Source organism: Hypanus sabinus, chromosome 2, assembly GCF_030144855.1.
Source record: "Hypanus sabinus isolate sHypSab1 chromosome 2, sHypSab1.hap1, whole genome shotgun sequence".
NCBI lineage: Eukaryota > Metazoa > Chordata > Chondrichthyes > Myliobatiformes > Dasyatidae > Hypanus > Hypanus sabinus.
In genome coordinates this window covers 160,703,922-160,724,599 of record NC_082707.1, presented here as the reverse complement: position 1 = coordinate 160,724,599, position 20,678 = coordinate 160,703,922, and the positions used below count along the sequence as shown (strand labels likewise).

Below are 20,678 nucleotides of genomic sequence, written 5' to 3'. Positions count from 1 at the left end.
TGTTATCCATCAACTAGATGGCTTTACAAACCGCATATCACATTGATAATCCTGGCCTCAGAAACATTCCTTTTATTCAATCCACCTTTCTCCCACCCTCCCACCCATCCTCTAAGCCAATTAGTTTCTTACTTTCCTACTTCAGACAAAGTGACTTCAACCTGAAACTTTAATTGTGCCCCTTTTTCACAAATGCTGCCTAGTCAGCTGAGCACTCCAACCAGTTTCTGCTCTTGTTGCACTGTATGAAGGCCATTCTGATATTCAGACACTGGACAGAGTATTCCATTGTTGCTGGAGATCAGAAAGCCCAACTGATCTGGGACTTTCTCATCAAAGCTCAGGTAGAGACCTCTAAAATAATTCCTCCTCTAAGCAGGAAGCCTGGATTTCTGGATACTTTGTCATTGACACAACTTCATGTTTTTTTAAATTTCAGAGGTATTCAAGATTCAACCACATTAATGTGGTACTAGAGTTACTTATATGAGACATGTCGTAATGTCAGCCAATTCCTTTTTTCTAAGGAATTTAGATAAGATTTTCGATTTTAGAAAATAGTATTTCAGACACTGTAAGGTTAACTATTTTTGTTACAAGCTTTAAAACTCAGCTTTAGCTATTTCATAGAATTCAAATCTTCAGACAGCAGTAATGTGATTTTGTATATTAACATGAGCCTCTGGCTTCTGTCTACTAATGTAACCAATGTGTTTCAGTGCCCCTGTTCCCACGTAGTGTTCATTAACTATGCTGACAGATAAAACTTATGTTTAATATTTCATTTCCCTAACTTATCACAGTAGCTGGGAAATGCAGGTGCCATAAAAAGAAATGGCATTAGGTTTATTAGACTTTTCAGGAGGGCATGCTGCTTGTTACTTGGTTGAGTCTCCCTGAAAAAGTCGTCCTCACCAATTGGCATATAAGCTATTCAGTTCAACACACACAAAATGCTGGAGGCACTCTGATCGTTTCGCTGACATCCTTCATCAGGAAGAGACAACGCACGTTCGTGCTTGTGAAACTATTCAGTTGTTTTGTCAATAGTTATACATCCTGATGAAGGGTGTCGGCGAAACGATCACTGTTCACTCTTTTCCACAGATGCTGCCTGACCTGCTGAATTCCTCCCGCATTTTGTGTCTGTCGCTTTGGATTTCCAGCATCTGCAGATGTATTCGCTTATGACTCATATCCTATGAATATATTACAAAAAAAAACAAGCTTGGTGAAGATAGCTGTTGGTAGGTGAGTACTTGATATCGCTTGTCACCTTAAAATGTAATCATTTGGTCCCAAATACTGTAACAGTATGTTTTTTTCAGGAACCATCGACTCTGTTTGCTGCAAGTTTCTTCCGAGCAGCGAAACAGGAATGGAGTTTCCCACTGAAATTCTGAGAACCTAGTGGGGACGCGGGACAGGCAGATACCAGGCGGGGCAGCGGCCACATCGAGGGGGATCAAGGTGAATGTGGCTGGTATAACGGGATCGGTGCTGGCAAGATGGGCGAGCATTTAGGGGCAGCTGGGCGATAAGAAGGGGTAGACGTCGGGAGCCGAATGGTGAGCAAGTAAAGGGCAGTGGGCAGGTGATTACAGGGAGTGGGGTAAATGTCGGGTGGGGGCGGGCTGAATGCCTGGGGCGGGGCGAGTGTGGGAGTTAGCGGGAGTTTCCGAAGCGGCTGTTCACTCGTCGGGCAGCCAGTTCTCCGGGACAGGGAGACCTGACGTCAGCGAGTTGTCTGCCCTGGGCCACGGCTGGGGTATTCTGGACTGGAGGCACACGTGGTCCCGTTTGAAACGGTTCGCCCGTGCGCCCGCTTTACCCGCAGTTGCCTGGAGGGAGGCGCGTTAGAGAGCCGCACGCCGCCAGGGCACCGGTGAGCGACAGTTCGGCCCTTCTCCTTGCCGAGTGGCTGAAGCAGGGATCGCGCCCCGGCCATGAACAATACCTCCTCTTGCGAGAACAGGACAGATGTCTCCGATGAAGCGAAGCCCTTCGTCAGCGCCGCGATGTTCGCTCTTGGGGTGCTGGGCAACGTGCTGGCGCTTGTCATCCTCGCAGTGCACAAGCGAGAGCTCAAGAGCAAAATGTCGCTTTTCCACATCCTAGTGAGCAGCCTGATTATTACCGACCTGGTGGGAACTCTGATCATAAGCCCGATGGTACTGGCCGCCTACGCCCGGCGCCGCACATTGCAGGCTCTGAGCTTATGCAGCTATTGTGCCTTCGCCATGGCTTTCTTTGGGCTCTCTTCCATGTTCATCCTGTTTGCTATGGCGCTAGAGCGCTGTCTCTCCCTCAGTTGCCCCTACTTCTACCAACGGCACGCCAGCAACCGCTGCGGGCTCATCACCATTCCGGCTATCTATATTTTCTGCCTTATCTTCTGCTCCCTGCCTCTGCTGGAGATTGGCATCAACGCGCAATATTGCCCGGGCACCTGGTGTTTCATCAAGATGGAAGTTTGGAATCTGGAAGTGAAGCACCGCGTCTATTCCCTGTCGTACGCGGTTCTGATGAAGGTGCTGATCATTTCCATTCTACTGTGCAACATCTCCGTAATAGTCAACCTCTGCCGAATGTACAAAAGACAAAAAAGACGCCGACGCCCGAGTGCGCCCCAAACAAGAAGGTATCAATTTTCCCAGTCCGAAGAAGTTGATCATCTCGTTCTTTTAGCCATAATGACAACAACGTTTGTTATTTGTTCTGTGCCTCTCACGGTGAGTGTTAATAATGTCTAATATAGTGCAGAACTTTCCTCAAAGGGGGGGGGGGGGTGTAAATATGAACATATTGTCACCCTATCTACTTTCAGATTTTGCGCAGTTAGATGCAAGAAAATTAGTGAGTGAAGTTAGGAAAAAGAGTCCAGTGGTTTGTTTGGGGTTGTGAAGTTGTATGTGTGTATGTATATATGTAACGTTTTTAATCTGCAGTGATCCCGCTTGAGAAAGAAATCTTCAGAATTGTTTATCCATAGAAATTAATTCATTTGAAATTGGAGGTTAGAAAGCTAATTTATATGGATATGCCATCAATAAGGATCTTAAGGAGAGGTCAGGAGACATAAGGGCCAATGTGATTTTAGTATCACCATATATCATCTACTAATAAATTGGATTGGTAATTTTTGCGTAGTCTAAGATTAGTTGAAACTTTCATAATAAATTACTTAGTGGTTTAACCAACTGAGAAACGCAAATACAAGCCTATTTTCAAGAATCACTAAGTATGAGTCATCATTATGGCTTTACCAATGATGGCCAGTCCTGATTCAGGATCTTAATCTGAAACACTGACAATCCCTATCATCTCCACCTGCTTGCCCTGCTGAGTTCCTCCAGAACTTTGTTTTTTTCTACTGGGTTACAGCATCTGCAGTCTCTTGTGTCTCCATGGCCAGATCTATTGTATGAATATATAAATGTATATATTTTTATTATGCAATTATCTAAACAAATTATATTTTATAAAGTGGTATTCAAAGGCTTTCTAAAAGTTTCCTAATGATTAAAGTACTTTTTGAGCAAAAATGCGCATTAATGGTCTTACATTTGATTGTCTAAATCAGATTTCAAATGTGAGACATCATAATAATAGAACTGTAATGTTTAGACTTCTCTTTGAAACTGATACAAATATTTGACCTTATATTTTTCCTTAGATTCGTGCATACATTGGAGCATTTCATGACAGCAAAAACTCTGGATCTGATCTTTTGGCTCTCCGTTGCTTGTCTTTTAACTCAATTATTGATCCATGGGTTTTTATTATTCTCAATACAACTGTGTTTAGAAAGATATTGTCCAGGATATTATGCTGTAAAATTACTTCTAAAAGAAAACAGTTACATTGCAACAGTGTTATAAATACTGAAATACTTACATAAAGTCACTTTGGGACAGGCATTCCTGATACTTGAATTTACTGAAAATTTTTTCCAAAACTTATTTACAACCAAACCATCCTTTTGAGGGAAAGATGCACTTGATATCATGTGAGATTTGGCAGATGAATTTGCTTTCTCGTATTTTCATCGAGTAAGAAGAGAGTTACCAATAAACAACAGGTAAGGGACATGTGCAGAGGTTTTTGTCCTGTTGAGAGTCTGGCTGACATAAGCTGTGAAGCATCATAATTTTTCTCTCTGTGATTCTTCAAATGTTTGAGAAAATACTGTAATTTTGTAATTTTATTTTAAACCATGTACTCACTTTCAAAGTTTATTTTATGAATTTTATTTTTGCATTCCTCCGTTTAAAGGATAGCTTATATAGCTTGAGTTAGCTTTCAAATTATTAAGACAAAAGTTAATGAATGGGTCTATTTACATAAAGCCAATACTGGTTTTATAATCTATTTTAGTTACTTAAATTACAGTTTGTTGGATAATAATATGGACTGTCCTACTAAGGAACCAATTTTTGTTTAGTATTTTTGAGAGGAATAGATTGTTGGCTATCAGTTGCTCTGTGTAACTATGTAGAAATATGTCAATGATCAGAACCATGACCCTATCATTCCTCTCAGGTGGATATAATATGACACCAGAAGGCAAGTCAGTACTTCCTGTGACCTGTCTTATATTTTTAAACCAATGAAGTAAGACAGATAATCTGTTACTATTTTGTTCCCTTTTTGTGTTGGCAGCCTCATTTCCAATATTACCATAATTAATATACTTTAGAAACCTCATTGGTGATAAATCTTTATTTGACTATTCTGAGATTTATGAAAAACACTATTTAAATGCAGACCTTTTATTAGACGATCCTCTGGATTTCAAATTGTGCTAAACCTTGAGATATCATTTCCTGTTAGAATTTCACAAAATTGTACTCACAGGCAGATTTTTCCATAGCTGCTTAAACTAGAATGTTAGGAAACATTTTAGGATTATTTTCTGCACCTCAAGTCCTCACTTCAGCTAATACAAAGAAAGTTCTACAGTCCAAGTCCTTTGGTGACAATAGTGCTGTAACTGAGGGCACAGTGTCACAACTCCAGAGACCTGGATTCAAGCATGACATCCAGTGTTCTCTGCAGAGTTCTCCCTGTCATGGTGCGGGTTTCCTCTAGATGCTTCATTTCCTCCCATGTCCCAGAAATGTGGCGATCAGCAGGCTAATTAGTAACTATGAATTGCCTTAATGTGTAAGTGAGTAACAACAGCTAGGGAGAGTTGATTGAAATGTGGGTGGAATAAAGTGGATAGTTGATGGTTGGCTCATACTTGGTGGGCCAGAGACTCACTTCTGTGCTTTGTCTCTATGGCCCCAGCTCAATCATCATTGAGCCTGGATATAAGTCAAGACCCAAGTGCTCTTATCAGATCCCATTAGTTTGTTGTTGATTACAATGGCTTCAAAACTTTTAAAGAATTCCTCCACTGACAGAGTCTTGCCTGATTTTTGACCTTACTGGATTTGTCCTGTTATTACAGTATATTTGTGATGCCTTTGACTTCTACTTCCCCATCTAAAAAGCCAGTCATTTAAAGAGTCAAAGAAAACTAGAGCACAGAAACAGGCCGTTCAGCCCATCTAGTCTGTGTCAAACCATTTAAGCTGCCTAGATTCATTGACCAGCACCTTGACCATAGCTCTCCATACCCTCCTGTCCACAAACCAATTAAAAATTCTCTTAAATGTTGAAATCAAAACCGCAACTACCACCTGCACTAGAAGCTCATTCCACACTCTCACTAACCTCTGAGTGAAGTTCCCCCTAGTGTTCCCCTTAAACCTATCACCTTTCACCCATAACCCATGACATCTAGATGTAGTATCATCCAACCTCAGTGGAAAAAGCTTGCTTGCATTTACACTATCTATACCCCTCATAATTTTGTATACCTCTATCAAATCTCCCCTCAATCTTCTACTGAATAAAGTTCTCATCCAGTCAATCTTTCCTGGTCTTAGAGGCTCTGGTCCTTATAGGCATTGTCCCTGACTTCTGGAATTTTTTTGTACTGGAATTTCCGACTTGCATCACTACCAAAAATAACCCATTAAAGAACACTCTTACACGTCATAAATTTTCCTCAGTCTTGGCTTTTCAGCTCAGTACTGGTGTCTGCAGGTTTTTGGTCTTTGAGGAGTGAAAAGCAGGAAGCAAGTTTTGTTATCGACTGATAGATGTGTTTCCCAAAATAGATAACAAACATAATTTACATCACACTAGACAAAATTGAATTTGTTACTTTATTAGATCTCATAGAAAATGTTCATGTTATTTCACTTGTCTTCAGTAGATCATTAAACCAATTGATAAATTCATTTCCATCAATGTTATGTTGAAAAGCTGAGATCACAGTATACATATACGATCATAGCCTGTTATTCATTATTTTAATTTCATAATTCTTGTTAAATATTTTATCATATCTTAATAAATATATTCTTTTGTAACTGAGCACTTATAATTCAAGTTAAAAACAAATTTTTAATCTTGGCATTTATGCATTTTATTGTAACCCTGCAAATATCTCATTTCTCTTCTACATTTTGTACAGTGTTCACTGGTACATTTTGGTTGGAGTAATATGTACAGATACTTAAGTTAAATCCTATCCATCTACATTTCCTATATTTGATAAATAATAAATAAATATTCTATACATTTTAAACTCATGCCACACATAAACCAACTTCTGCCTGCATTACCAAATGATGTATTTAAGTTTGAAGCACAAAGTGATAGTAATTATACCTTATTAATTGATGGAATTTTATCTGATTGTACAGAATATATGAAGTATTATGAATTAGAGACCAAATGAACAGTTTGTAATGATCATTTCCAGTATTTGAAATAAAACTGGTAAATGCCATCAGATCACTTAAGTTCTGTTTTAAAAGGACTTCTACTCAAGGAATATTTGTGTATAATGTAAAATCTCTTATCCTGTAGTTAACATTTCTCTCAATTCTTGATCAATAATTGACATACAGTACATAGTGTATTTTTAAATGAAAAATTGTTACTGTTAAGTTGTACAGAAGTTTAACATGTTTCCTTTTGAAACTATAATTTTGCAAATACATCTTGGAACTTTGCAGTATAACAAGGTACAAATGAAAAACCAAGGACTTTTCAAATGATTCTGCTTAGTTTTGTAAGCTAATATAAAATAGAAAACCTACTTTATGATTAGATATTTTTTGGAACCAGGCTGATATCAGCCTGATGAAATTACCAATTGCATATGCATTTCATAAGTTAAATATGAACTATGCAGTAAATTATAATTACTGGAATGTATGTACTCATAACACATCATATTGGAGGTTCATCTGTTGTACAGACAAAGTATGAATGACATTGTTTTAACAAACAAAGTCTATTGTTCCATGGATTTATGTGGTTAAAACCACACACGGGGTATTTATGTATTTCCAACATGTTATTTTTATATAATATTGCTCTGCAAACAAATTTTCTAATAAATGTACAGGACTTTGGGTTTCCTCTCTTGTTACTAACTTCTCCAGATACTAGAGGGATTGATTTCTGGGAATGAATTTTTTTTTGTAAAGCAGAGATTAAGCTATCTGAATTTCTATTAGTAGAGTTTAGGAGAATGAGAAATGATCTTATTGAAGCAAAGCAAGTTCATATGGGGGCTTGACAAAGTAGGTGCATGGATTATGCTATCAGTGGTTGGCTTCCTCAAGCTAGGAGCCAGAGCCACAAAATACAGAATCAGCTATGAAGCAGAGATAGAAGGCATTGCTTCTCCCAGAAGAACCTTTGGAGTTGTGAACTCTTTAGGACTGAAGGCCTAGACACTGGAATTTTGGATGTTAGAAAATTAATATAGGAGCAGAAAGCAAGTTTTGTTTCCAACGGGTGTTTTCCCAAAACAAGTAAAAGCATGACTTACATCACTTGAGAAAATTCTTATTTTAATTGGCTCTGACAGACATGATGTAATTGAGCTGTGGAGCAGATATGATGTGTTTATTGGCCTACTCCTGTTACTACATATGTAATATTTTTATTAGATGGATGCAAGATGAGATTGGAGGGAGGCCAGGATACTCTGGTCCTGATGGTACTGTGAAAGCTGATAAACTGATCTTTTCATCTTGGCCATTTGATAGAGTAAAACATCACAAATGATCAAAGCAGTGGGAATCTCTTATGATACAGTTTAAATCATCCAAAACACAACTAAAATGAGGATCTTTGTAATTTTCACAGAAACTACCTTACAGGTTTGTTTATCCCAAAAAATGATGAAAATTAATTTCTTCAGCAGAAAATGCCATTGAATCCTCTCCAAAAATACTTGTTAATTTGTATGTAGAGACTAGTATATGTAATTACTGATTTCAGACCAATAGATATACTTTGTGTGAAGTCACACACCATCCCTATTTCTGAAATGTGCCCTGTAACTTCTTTATTTGAATTTCATTTCCAGCTTTGTGTCATTAAACTCAATCTTAGCAATGGAAGTACTGATCTCCCAGTATGCTTGTCTCACGCTTGTCTGGATTAAGTTCTATTTGTTATTGCCTCACCCAAGTTTTCAGCTGATCTATAATCCTGTTGTATCTCTTTAACATTTCTCACATCCACAATTTCACTAGTTTCCATGTTGCCTGCAAATTTGCTAATCAATCTGCATAAATTTTCATCTACAGCGTTTGTGCACATTTACCTCAAACAACAGATGATAGTAAAGCACTGATTCTTGCAGAAGACCACTAGCTCAGACCCCCATTTACAGCAACACCCCTTCACAATTACCCTCTTCTATGACAGCATTCAGCCCACCATGTAGCTTTTTGTTGTTAATTGGACTAAGTCTTAGTGCCATTCTGACCCAGAAAGTAAATAGCAGCTAAGAAAGTCAAATCAAGTTTAAAAAAACATTAGAGAACTTTATACTCTGGATTCAATTAATTCTAATTGCTAACCAACAAATGCCTTCTGAAATTTGCACTTCCTTTATTTGTTAAAAAAACAGACATGATCACTATTTCATCTAAATAATTTCCTGACTTTAGTTCCAAGTTTATATTTCTTTGCTTGAGGTATCTAATTCTTATTCTTCATTGGTTCGCATGTTCCACAATGAGTTATTTCCTTCTTCAGACAGTTTAAAATCTCACTTTCTTTGTGCTTTTTCAGTCACTAAATTACATTAAAGAACAATCCATTACATCCAAATATTCTACCAAAATGATAAGTGTTGGATTTTGTACAACAAAAGGAATGTATCAGCTTCATTAATCTTGGAGATCTGCAGCAGCAAATATTCTAGAGAAATCAAATAATGGCAGTGGCGATAACAATGTTTCCTCTGCCAGAATGGGGATTTAAATAAAATATTAAGAGTAAAGCAGTTTCAATATGAAAATTGAAAATAGAAGTAGAACATGCTGGAGACACTAGCAAGATAAGCATTGTGCTTGAAGGCAGAAATAAATTAACATTCCAGATTGATAAACTGGAAATGAAAGAAAACATCCGAGTTTTAGTTGCAAAAAAGTGTGGCAGAGCAAACGAATCGAATGTTAATGATAGTTTGGAGACCATGAAAACACAAATAATGTATAAATTATTCCTGCCGTCCAAGAGAAGGTTATGAAGGATTATTAATAAAAGTTCATCTGTCTGCAGGAGGGGTAAATGGAGGGATATGTGTGAGATCAGAAGTGAGAAATCAAACTGCCGAAACTTTGGGATGCAGGACATACCTGTTGCTAGAAATCTGAAAGAGGCAATTGTGTTGGCACGGAACATGGACTGTTTAACATGGGCTGGTTATTCCCCTCCATAGATGCTGCCTGACCAGCTGAGTTCTTCCAGCATTTTGTGTGTTGCTCTGGATTTTCAGCAAATGCAGAAACACTTGTGTGTAAAAGACACTCTTGATACCATCTGTGGAGAAAAGAACTGTGGGTTTATGATGTTACATTGGAACTGATCAGTTTCAACATAATCAGGAAAGGCTGATTTTCTGAATTCAATTAATTAATTATTAATTCCTGAGGAACAAGGTATCTAGACAAAAGATGTGATGTTATTCTTCAACCTCACACTGGGCTTCATTGGGACAGTGCAGGAGGACAAACACTGAGAAGGCAGAATTGAATTGGGATGTAAAATTAAAGTGATAGGTAACTGGAAACTCAGGGTCATCTTCATGAATTGAACAGAGGTGATCTTCAAAGTCCTCAGCCTTTTTGAGTTTTTTCTCCAATGTAGAGGAGACACGGCTTGTGTACAAAGTTTAATGTGCTAAATTCAAAGAAGTGTTTCACCTGAATCTTGGACAGTGAAAAGATCAAAGAGCAGATTTGTACTCACTGGAGTTGTCTGGGGAAAGTGCGCAGTCATGGGAAATGGAGATGGAGAACTGGGCATCACATTAGGAATGGCTGCTTTACATTGCCACAAGGGTGTGGAGCAGATACCTTCTCTCTGAAGGTGGGGAAACCACTAAGGATAACCTGTTGCATATGGAGACTGGAGAGGTAAGGAAACCCTTGGGAGCGAGTGATCATGATATGATCGAATTCAGCCTGCATCTTAAGAAGGAGAAGCTAAAAATTGATGTATCATTATCACAGTGGAGTAAAGGAAATTGCAGAGGCATGAGAGAGGAGCTGGCCAAAGTTGACTGGAAATGGACACTAACAGGGATGAAGGCAGCACACATAAAATTTCCAGCATCTGCAGATTTACTCTTATTTGTGGAGGGATGAAGGCAGAACGGCAATGGCTGGTGTTTCTGGGGAAAATTTGGAAGGCGATGGAAAGATATATTCCAAAGATGAATAAGTATTCTAAAGGGAGAATGAGGCAACCACGGCTGACAAGGGAAGTCAAAGATAGCAAAAAGCAAAAGATAGAGCATGTAATATAGTAAAAGTTTATGGGAAATTAAAAGATTGGAAAGATTTTAAAAACTGTTAGAAAGCAACTAAAAAAACCATAAGGATATAAAAGATGAAATATGAAGGTAAGCTAGCCAAAAATATCAAAGAGCATACCAAAAGGTTTTTCAGATATATTAAAAGTACAAAGAGGTGAGAGTGGATATTCAACCACAGGAAAATGATGCTGGAGAGGTAGTAACAGGGCAAATAAATGGTGGAAAAACTTCTTAAGTATTTTACATCAGTATTCACTGTATGCCAGAAATGTGAGAGTGTCAGAGAACAGTAGTGAGTGTAATTGCTATTATTAAGGAGAAGGTGTTTGGAAAGCAGAAAGTGAGGTAGATAAGTCATCTGGACCAAATGGACTACACCACAGGGTTCTGAAAGAGGTATGTAGTTGAAGAGATTATGGAGGCATTAGTAATGATCTTTGAAGATGACTATATTCTGGAATGGTTCCAGAGGACTGGAAAATTGCAAATGTAACTCAACTCTTTAGGAAGGGGGGGGGAGGTCAAAGAAAGGAAATTAAAGATCAGTTAGCTTGACTTCAAGTGGTTTGTCAACAAGGTTTCCTAAAAGAGAAATCTTTCCTGACAAATCTGTTGGAATTCTTTGAGGAAATAACAGGCAGGGTAGCCAAAGGAAGAATCAGTGGATGTTGTTTATTTGAATTTTCAGAACACCTTCGAAAAGGTACCACCCATGAGGATGCTTAACAAGATAAGAGCCCGTGATATTACAGGACATTTACTAGCATGGATAGAAGACTGGCTGAAGGGCATGAGGCAAAGAGTCAGAATAAAGGGGCTGTATTGTGTTTGGCTGCCAGTGGTGTGGTGTTCCACAGGTCAGTATTGGGACCACTTCTTTTCAATGATTTGGATGATGGAATTGATGGCTTTGTGGCCATGTTTGCAGATGATACTAATACTGGTGGCGAAGCAGGCAATGTTGTAGAAGCAGAGAGTATGTAGAACGACTTGGACAGATTGTTAGAATGGGCACAGAAGGGACAGATTGAAAATAGTGTAGGGTCATGCAGTTAGTAGAAGGAATAAAGGCATAGGCTATTTCCTAAACAGGGAGAACTTTTAAAAATCAGAAATTCAAAGGGACCTGGGAGTCCATGTGCAAGATTCCTTACAGGCTAACTTGCAGGTTGAGTAGCTGATAAGGGCAAATGCAATGTTAACGTCCATTCAGAGAGGGCTGGAATATAAGAGTAAGGATGTAATGCTGAGGTTTTATAAGGCATTGGTCAGACCACACGGAGTATTGTGAGCAATTTTGGGCCTTTTATCAATGAAAAGACATGATGGCATTGGAAATGCTGGAGCTTAGAAGAATGAGGGAAAATCTCATTGAAACCTATCAAATATTGAAAGGCCTAGACAGAGTGGATGTGGAGTAGAGGTTTCCTATAGTGGGTGAGTCTAGGACCTGAGGGCACAGCCTCAGACTAGAGTGATGTCTATTTAGAACAGAGGTGAGGAATTTCTTTAGCTAGAGGGTAGTGAATCTGAGGAATTCATTGCTGCAGACAGCTATGCACACGAAGTCATTGAGTATATTTAAAGCAGAGGTTGATAGCTTCCTGTCTAGTCAGGACTTCAAAGGCTATGGGGTGAAGGCATAAGAATGGGAGTTAGATCAGCCATGAAGAAATGGCAGAGCAGATTCAATATACCAAGTGGCCCAATTCTGCTCCTATGTCATAATGGGCTTATGGTGGGGCGAGAGGTGTGGAGATCCCTGTCCTTGATCTAAGTGGCAAAGAAGAGCAGGAAATGGAACATTAAAGATCCTTGTCAGTAGAAAACATCTCAGAAGTACTGGCGTTAAAAAGCCTCACTTTTAGAATGGATATGAGAGGAAAAGTTGAAGGAAGCATATCTATGAGAGTCTGTTGTGTTACATTGTTTATTAATCCATTCCATGAGATGAAGATGAGACAAGTTGTGTGTGAACTGTGAAAATGAGACCTTGTAGAAAGACAATGGAACATAAGGTTCTATATAAATGCAGAAAGTAGTATTAATATGGTTAGCAATGAAATGGAAAGATAGTTGAGTGAGGGCTTGTCTAAGAATGAAACAAGAACCTTCTCTTGGGACTACTACATTACAGACAGGACTGATATAGTTTCATCATTGTACAGCAAGGAATTTTTCATCCATGAAGATGAACAATTGCCATGGCAACCTCATAATTAGGCAACCTAATTGGCAACCTCACTGCCATTAGGCAAAAACTCGTTAGGAAGAATGCAAATTTACTAAACGGGAACACATTTATAAAAAAGAGTAATGCTTCGAAGAGATTCTCTGCTATCAATTGTTAGATGTGGCATATCTTCATTCATCTGCTTGGATCAGATCTTACTCTCTATGGCATGGATTACAATAACAGAAAAATATATGTATAAAATATTGTAAGCAATAATTGTGGAAAGAAGAAATTGTTGTCTATTCCTGCTGAAGTTTGTTGTAACAGATAAAACATCTTAAGCATGTGATGGAAGGAAATAAATGTTTTTTTTGGTTTAACCACTTAGTTGTTTTCTACAGCAGACCAAAATTGTGTCAAATATGCTGATAACTCAGTAGGTCTGATGGCAGTGTGGATCTAATGTAACAAAATCTACGTTCTGTGGGGAATGTAACTTAGCATTCACATTAAATGAATGAGTCACTTAATTTTAAAATCAAGACAATTTCTTCCCAGCCTGGCTATACATATATATATATATACATATACATATTCTTCTATGAAGACTATTTATTAGGTCATGCATTGTAAATAAGTTTACAGAATAAGATTCAGATTCAGGTTTATTATCACTGACATTTGGTGTGACGTTTGTTGTTTTGCAGCAGCAGTACAGCGCAAAGACAAAAGTCTATGAATTATGAAAATAAAACATATTGTGCGAATAGAAGGAATAATGAGGTGGTGTTATCGATTCATGCGCCATTTGGAAATCTGATGACAGAAGGGGAAAATAAAAAGCTGTTTCTGAATCATTGCATAATGGCCTTTACCTTCTTGCTGATGGCAGTAATGTCCTGGATGGTTAGGGTCTTTAATTATAGATGCCACATTCTTGAGGCACCACGTCTTGAAAATGTCCTTGAAGATGATTTGCCATGATGGAGCTGACTGGGTCTATAACCTCTGCAGTCTCTTGTGATCCTGTGCATTGGAGACTCCATACTAGGCTGGTTAGTTGCCACTATACAGCTATAGAAATTTGCAAGTCTTTGGTGACATACCAACTCTCCTCAAATGCCTAACTATCTAGAGCTGTCATGGAAAGCCTTCTTGATTGTATCAATCTGCTCCAATTTGTTGAACTTAAAGCTGCTTACCCATTCCACCATGGATCCCTCAGCGTGGATTTTCCACCACTGACCTCTCATTGGCTACTGTGGGAGGCGAGGGAGGAGATTGCTGAGCCTCTGGCTATGATTTTTGCATCATCAATTGGGAAGGGAGAAGTTCCAGAAGGTTGGAGGGTTGCAGGTGTTGTTCCCTTATTCAATAAAGAGAGTAGAGATAGCCCAGGAAATTATAGAACAGTGAGTCTTACCTCAGTGGTTGGTAAGTTGTTGGAGAAGATCCTGAGAGGCCGGATTTATGAACATTTGGAGAGGCATAATATGATTAGGAATAGTCAGCATTGCTTTGTCAAAGGCAGTTCATGCCTTACGAGCCTGATCAAATTTTTTGAGGAAATGACTAAACACATTGATGAAGAAAGAACAGTAGATGTAGTGTATATGGATTGCTGCAAGGCATTTGATAAGGTACCCCAAGCAAGGCTTATTGAGAAAGTAAGGAGGCATGGGATCCAAGGAGACATTGCTTTGTGAATCCAGAACTGGCTTGCCCACAGAAGGCAAAGAGTAGTTGCAGAAGGGTCATATTCTGCATGGAGGTCGGTGGCCAGTGGTGTGCCTCAGGGATCTGTTCTGGGACCCCTACTCTTTGTGATTTTTATAAATGACCTGGATGAGGAAGTGGAGGGATGGGTTAGTAAATCTGCTGATGACACAAAGATTGGGGGTGTTGTGGATAGTGTGGAGGGCTGTCAGAGGTTACAGCGGGACATTGATAGGATGCAAAATTGGGCTGAGAAGTAGCAGATGGAGTTCAACCCAGATAAGTGTGAGGTGGTTCATTTTGGTAGGTCATATAGGATGGCAGAGTATAGTATTAATGGTAAGACTCTTGACAGTGTGGAAGATCAGAGTGATCTTGGGGTCTGAGTCCATTGGACATTCAAAGCTGCTGCGCAGGTTGACTGTGCGGTTAAGAAAGCATATGGTGTTTTGGCCTTCCTCAATCATGGGATTGAGTTTAAGAGCCGAGAGGTAATGTTACAGCTATATAGGACCCTGGTCAGACCCCACTTGGAGTACTCTCAGTTCTGGTCACCTCACTACAGGAAGGATGTGGAAACTATAGAAAGGGTGCAGAGATTTACAAGGTTTGGGAAGCACAGCTTATGAGCATAGATTGAGTGAATGGCCTTTTCTCCTGGAAGTGATGGAGGATGAGAGGTGACCTGATGGAGGTGTATAAGATGATGAGAGGCATTGATTGTGTGGATAGTCGGAGGCTTTCTCCCAGGGCTGAAATGGCTAACATGAGAGGGCACAGTTTTAAGGTGCTTGGAAGTAGGTACAGAGGAGATGTCAGGGGTAAGTTTTTTATGCAGAGAGTGGTGAGTGCGTGGAATGAGCTGCCAGCAACGGCGGTGGAGGCAGATATGATAGGGTCTTTTAAGGGATTCTTGGATAGGTACATGGAGCTTAGAAAAATAGTGGGCTATGGGTAACCCTTGGTAATTTCTAAAGTATATATATATTCGGCACAGCATTGTGGGCCAAGGGGCCTGTATTGTGCAGCAGGTTTCTATGCTTCTATGACCCATCGGTGAGGACTTTCCACCACCGACCCCTCAGTGAGGACTATGCTACCTCGGCCTTTACCTGCTAGTGCCAAATGGTCCATGTAGTAGATGGTGAAGCCCTCAGGATGATTCAGGTTCAGATTTATTTATCACGTGCATCAAAACATACAATGAAATGTGTCATTTGCATTAATAGCCAACACACCTACGGATGTACAGGGTAGCCCACAAATGGTTGTCTCGCACTCTGGCACCAACATAGAATGCCCACACTGTTCAGCAGAACAACACAAGTAGCAGCAACAATGCCCTTTCCATGCTCTCCGACTTACTGACCTGCCCAACTACTCACACACCCACAGACAGGCCTCCAACTTTAGAAAGACTGCTAGATTCTCAGAGTTGAGGACACTGGGCCTGCAACCTTCAGTTGCAGGCTCAGACTCAAAGAGATTGGGTCTCAGATCTCTAGAACAAGCCCACCAAGGGATTTCAGTCTTAAACCTTCAAGCTTCTGCCTCTGGAGTCACCAAGCAGTGGACTTCAACCTTTGGCTTTTCCCTCCTGACTTTGCTGACCTCTGGGCCTTAGCCCTAGGAGTTGTTTTGGCCTCTGGACACACATGAGCCTCTGACCCAGTAACCACCAACCTTGGAATCACTGATCTCCTCAGCACCTGACCTCTGAGATCACTGATCTTCAAGCGTGGGATGTTTTTACCTGGACTCCAAACATCAGCTCCTGCTCCAACTCTTCATTCGTTGTTCCTGACCTTTAACGCTCCATTATCCCTGTCCCTAAATCCTAACCCTGTGCTGTCCCCAAAACTATCCCAACTGATTCTGACCCACGGCATTGACGGGCAACATGGCTTGGCACTATCCTTGCTGGAAGTGACTGAAGTGCTATGCCCAGAGCTCTGGCATTGATATGCAGAATTGTCATAAAATGTTAAATGCAATATTCTGATAAAAAAAAAACCTGTTCCCTTTTCTCCTGTGCTAAAAACACATTGCCCCGAAATTAAGGATCTGTTTAGTGGACAATAGTACATGTGTGTAACAGTGCCCAAATATGAAAATACCGATTCAGAATCAGTTTTTTTATCATGGATTTCATTGCTAGAAATCATATTGCCACATCAATTTCACTTAAACAAGATGGTCAGCTATCATAACGTTCTTTACATTGGTCACATGAAGAGTGAGAATAGCTCATCAGGGGTGATTGATAAGTTCATGATAAGAAGGAATGAGTTACTAACTTCAAACTTTCTGCATAATCACTCAAAGAGTTGAACTGCGTGTGCATGTACCGAGAGCTGTATAACTCATCTCCTTCTACCTTAGGCCACGAACTTACCAACCACCCTTGCTGCAGATGCTTTCTGGAGGTCCAAGATCCGTATGCTCCACGACCGCTGGGCTAAGTGCGTAAACATAGGAGGGGACTGTGTTGAAAAATAAGTGTGCTAGGTTTTCTAAAATAGACTCCTTCCACTGTAGGCCACGATTTTATCAACCCCCCCTCGTATGGCCTAGCAGTCTGTGTTATCAGCTCTCACAGTGATATGCAATGATACAAGCTGCAGCAGAAAGTTATTTATGAGTGAATGGATCATGCAAAAAGGAGAGGGCAATGGAAAGTGCTCCCTGCAGTTCAGAAGAACCCGGACGTGCTTTCAATGGCAAACTGTACCTAAAGGAGGCATGCCTAGCAGGGTGCAAAGAAAATCTTCCAGAGTCAAGGATAAACAAAAAAATGCTGGAACTGCTCAACAGTTCAGGCAGCATCTGTGGAAGGAGACGCTGACCTTTTGTTGGGCCTTTGACCTGAAATTTTTTAGCCCACCGTGTCTGTGCTGACCATGAATCACTGACGTACACTAATCCATTACTCTGCTTTCATTCTCTCCATGTTCCCATCAGTTCCTCCCAGGTTCTATCACTGCACTTAGGGATGATTAACAGTGACAATTAACACAGTGGGGATATTCAGATATTCATCATTTGCAGTTATTCATGTTGACATTCGGGCTTAAGGCCAGGAATGCTGGCAGGAGGTTGCTAGGGAATTGTCTGTAAGGAATGCCTTCACTTTTGGGGAGCAAATTCTCACGTACACTGAGTCTGCCTCAGTATGGAGGTTGGAATAATTCCATAGCGAGGTAATTAGGAATGATTCTGACCTTCAACTCCATGGGAAAATAGTTAAGACACAAATGGGAATCTTGTGCTTGAGATAGTTGATCTTGGGAGGACAAAGAATGCAGCTTAAATGTTGACCCTTTCAAGAAAACAGTTAGTAGAGCTGAGCTGTTCTGTGGTAAAACCTGAAGTATCATTTTTCAAAGTAGTCAAGGATATAGGATCAAGGTTATTTGCCACATACATCTACATGTATTAGGAATTTGCTGCAGTATGTAGTCAGGGTGTGACAAGCAACAGAAAACAATAATTCAACAATTATAAAGAATATATTATTACATAAAATATAAAGTTTGAGGTTAAAGTACAGATATGGAATAAAGTGTGTATAAGTACATAAATAGCAGCATGCATTTACAATGCATTATAAAAAGTGGTTTAAAGTGTTGACTGCAATGTTGGGATGGGCATTATAGCTAGAAGGCTGTGGGGTGGTGGCTAATACGAATGGTTGATCAGATTAACTGCTGAAGGGAAGAAACTTTTAAGGTGACGTGCAATTTTTGGTTTAAAAGCCTTATAGTACTTTCCAGAAGGGAACTTCTGAAAAAGGCAATTTGCAGGGTGGGTCGTGCCCGCACTAATTTTTGCTACCCACTGCTTTGTGGGATACAAACAAGTTCTACAGTGATGAAAGACAGTAGCCGATGGCCTTTTCTGCTGACAGGACAGCCCACTGTAGTTTTCAGATAATGTGAGAGGATGCTACACCAATCCAGACAGCAATGACTGATGTGAGGTTGCTCTTTATGATGGCAGTTTAGAAATGCACCAGTTCAGGAAAGGATGGAATTTTACCAACTGCTGCAAGAAGTATTCCCTTGACTGAGCCTTTTTGTTAATGAAGGAAATACTGTTCTCTCACATGAGGTCCTGCAAAATAATGATGTCCGGGTACCTGAATGTTGAAACAATGCTAACTGTAGAGTTGTTAATGACGAGTGGGTGGAGAGGAGACACATTTTTCACAAAGTCTCGATGGTTTCGAGGAATGTGGTGAACTATGTGCCTGTCTGGACACGCCCCTGCTGACTGCTCTTGTGGCTCCTCCCACAGGCCCCTGTATAAAGGCGATTGAGGCCTGACGCTCGGCCTCAGTCTCCAGGACATGGTATGATGGACACTCACTCCTGGTTCCTTCTTCCAGTCAATAAAATTGATGCTCCATCAATAACTCACACTGAGACGTAAGGCGAGATATCGGCTTTTATTGACTGGAAGAAGGAACCAGGAGTGAGTGTCCATCATACGTGGTCAGTAGCGGGGAATGTGAAGAAGTCCCACAAAACTGAGGATTCCAGACAGTGAGTGGCCCATCATATACCATAGTCACACTTTCGAGATGGCTCTGGAAGTCCAGCACCAATAGCACAGGTGCGCACAGATTAGGCAAGATAGGTTGGATTTGGACCCTCAAGACCCTGACGCAGCTCTCGCTTTTGAACACTGGCTTGCATGCTTCCAATCGTACTTGGAGGAGGATCGTGCAACTGAACCCGCCGTTATGCACAGAATCCTACTCTCGAGGGTCACCCCCAAAGTTTACTCCATTATCCGGGACCTGTCGACCTACGATGGGGCACTGGACGCCCTCAAAAGACAGTACCTGCGGCCGGTGAACACCGTCTACGCAAGACATCATTTAGCTACCCGGCAACAGCGGCCTGGCGAATCGTGCGCTGAGTTTCTCCGAGCACTACAGACACTCGTCCGAGCTTGCGACTGCAAGACGCTCACGGCAGAACAGCATGCGGAGCTGCTGGTGCGGGACGCCTTTGTGACGGGACTGAGGTCAGTGTACATGCGCCAGCGGCTGCTGGAAAATGCCAACCTTACCTTAAGCTCGGCGATAGAGACGGCTAACGCTCTAGAAGCTGCTTTGCATAATGCTGACGCTGTCCAGTCGCGCGGTTCCCCTTTGCCATCCCCTGCCCCGACACCACTGCCACGTCCGTCATAAAAGCCCTGCGCCAGCTCTTCACTCTGTTCGGGTATCCCTGCTATATCCACAGCGATAGAGGGTCCTCCTTTATGAGTGAGGAGCTGCGCCAGTACTTGTTAGCTAGGGGCATTTCTACCAGTCGGACCACGAGTTATAATCCCCGGGGTAATGGCCAGGTGGAGCGGGAGAATGCCACAGTGTGGAAGGCCACACTTTTAGCCCTTAAGTCAAAAGGGTTGCCGGTCTCTCAGTGGCAGGAGGTCCTCCCTGAGGCACTGCACTCTATCCGCTCTCTGTTATGTACGTCCACCAATGCCACCCCTCACGAATGCCTATTCTCTTTTCCCAGGAAGTCTGTCACTGGGACCACCCTACCAGTTTGGCTGACGTCCCCGGGGCCAGTGCTGCTCCGGAAACATGTGAGGAGCAATAAATACTCCCCGCTGGTAGAGAGGGTTCACCTTCTGCATGCGAACCCCCAGTATGCTTACGTGGTCTTACCTGATGGGCGGGAGGACACGGTCTCCATCCGCGACCTGGCACCCGCAGGTGCAGCAGACCACTACCCAGAAGGCTCTCCGGTAACTATGAACCCTGCACCAGAGGTGACACCGTACTCACCAGGCCCTACACAGACTCCTCACGACACTTGTATACCGGGCGTTTCGTATGCATTTATACCAGGCGCCTCTCACATG

The 20,678-nt window shown here is 41.1% G+C and overlaps 1 protein-coding gene across 1 annotated transcript; it reads left to right on the top strand.

The window, feature by feature from the left end:
- The first annotated feature begins 1,535 nt into the window (after positions 1-1,535).
- On the top strand, positions 1,536-7,478 carry LOC132385759 (prostaglandin E2 receptor EP2 subtype-like). Its single transcript, XM_059957986.1, has 2 exons — positions 1,536-2,732; positions 3,677-7,478. The coding sequence occupies exons 1-2, from the start codon at positions 1,947-1,949 to the stop codon at positions 3,899-3,901; spliced, it is 1,011 nt and encodes a 336-aa protein (XP_059813969.1). The 5' UTR covers positions 1,536-1,946; the 3' UTR covers positions 3,902-7,478.
- Positions 7,479-20,678: the final 13,200 nt, after the last annotated feature.

Excerpts from the sequence above, each read along its gene's own strand:
- LOC132385759 (XM_059957986.1), top strand. The coding sequence starts at position 1,947 with ATGAACAATACCTCCTCTTGCGAGAACAGGACAGATGTCTCCGATGAA. Across the intron at positions 2,733-3,676 it reads TTTGTTCTGTGCCTCTCACG|ATTCGTGCATACATTGGAGC; the intron begins GTGAGTGTTAAT and ends ATTTTTCCTTAG.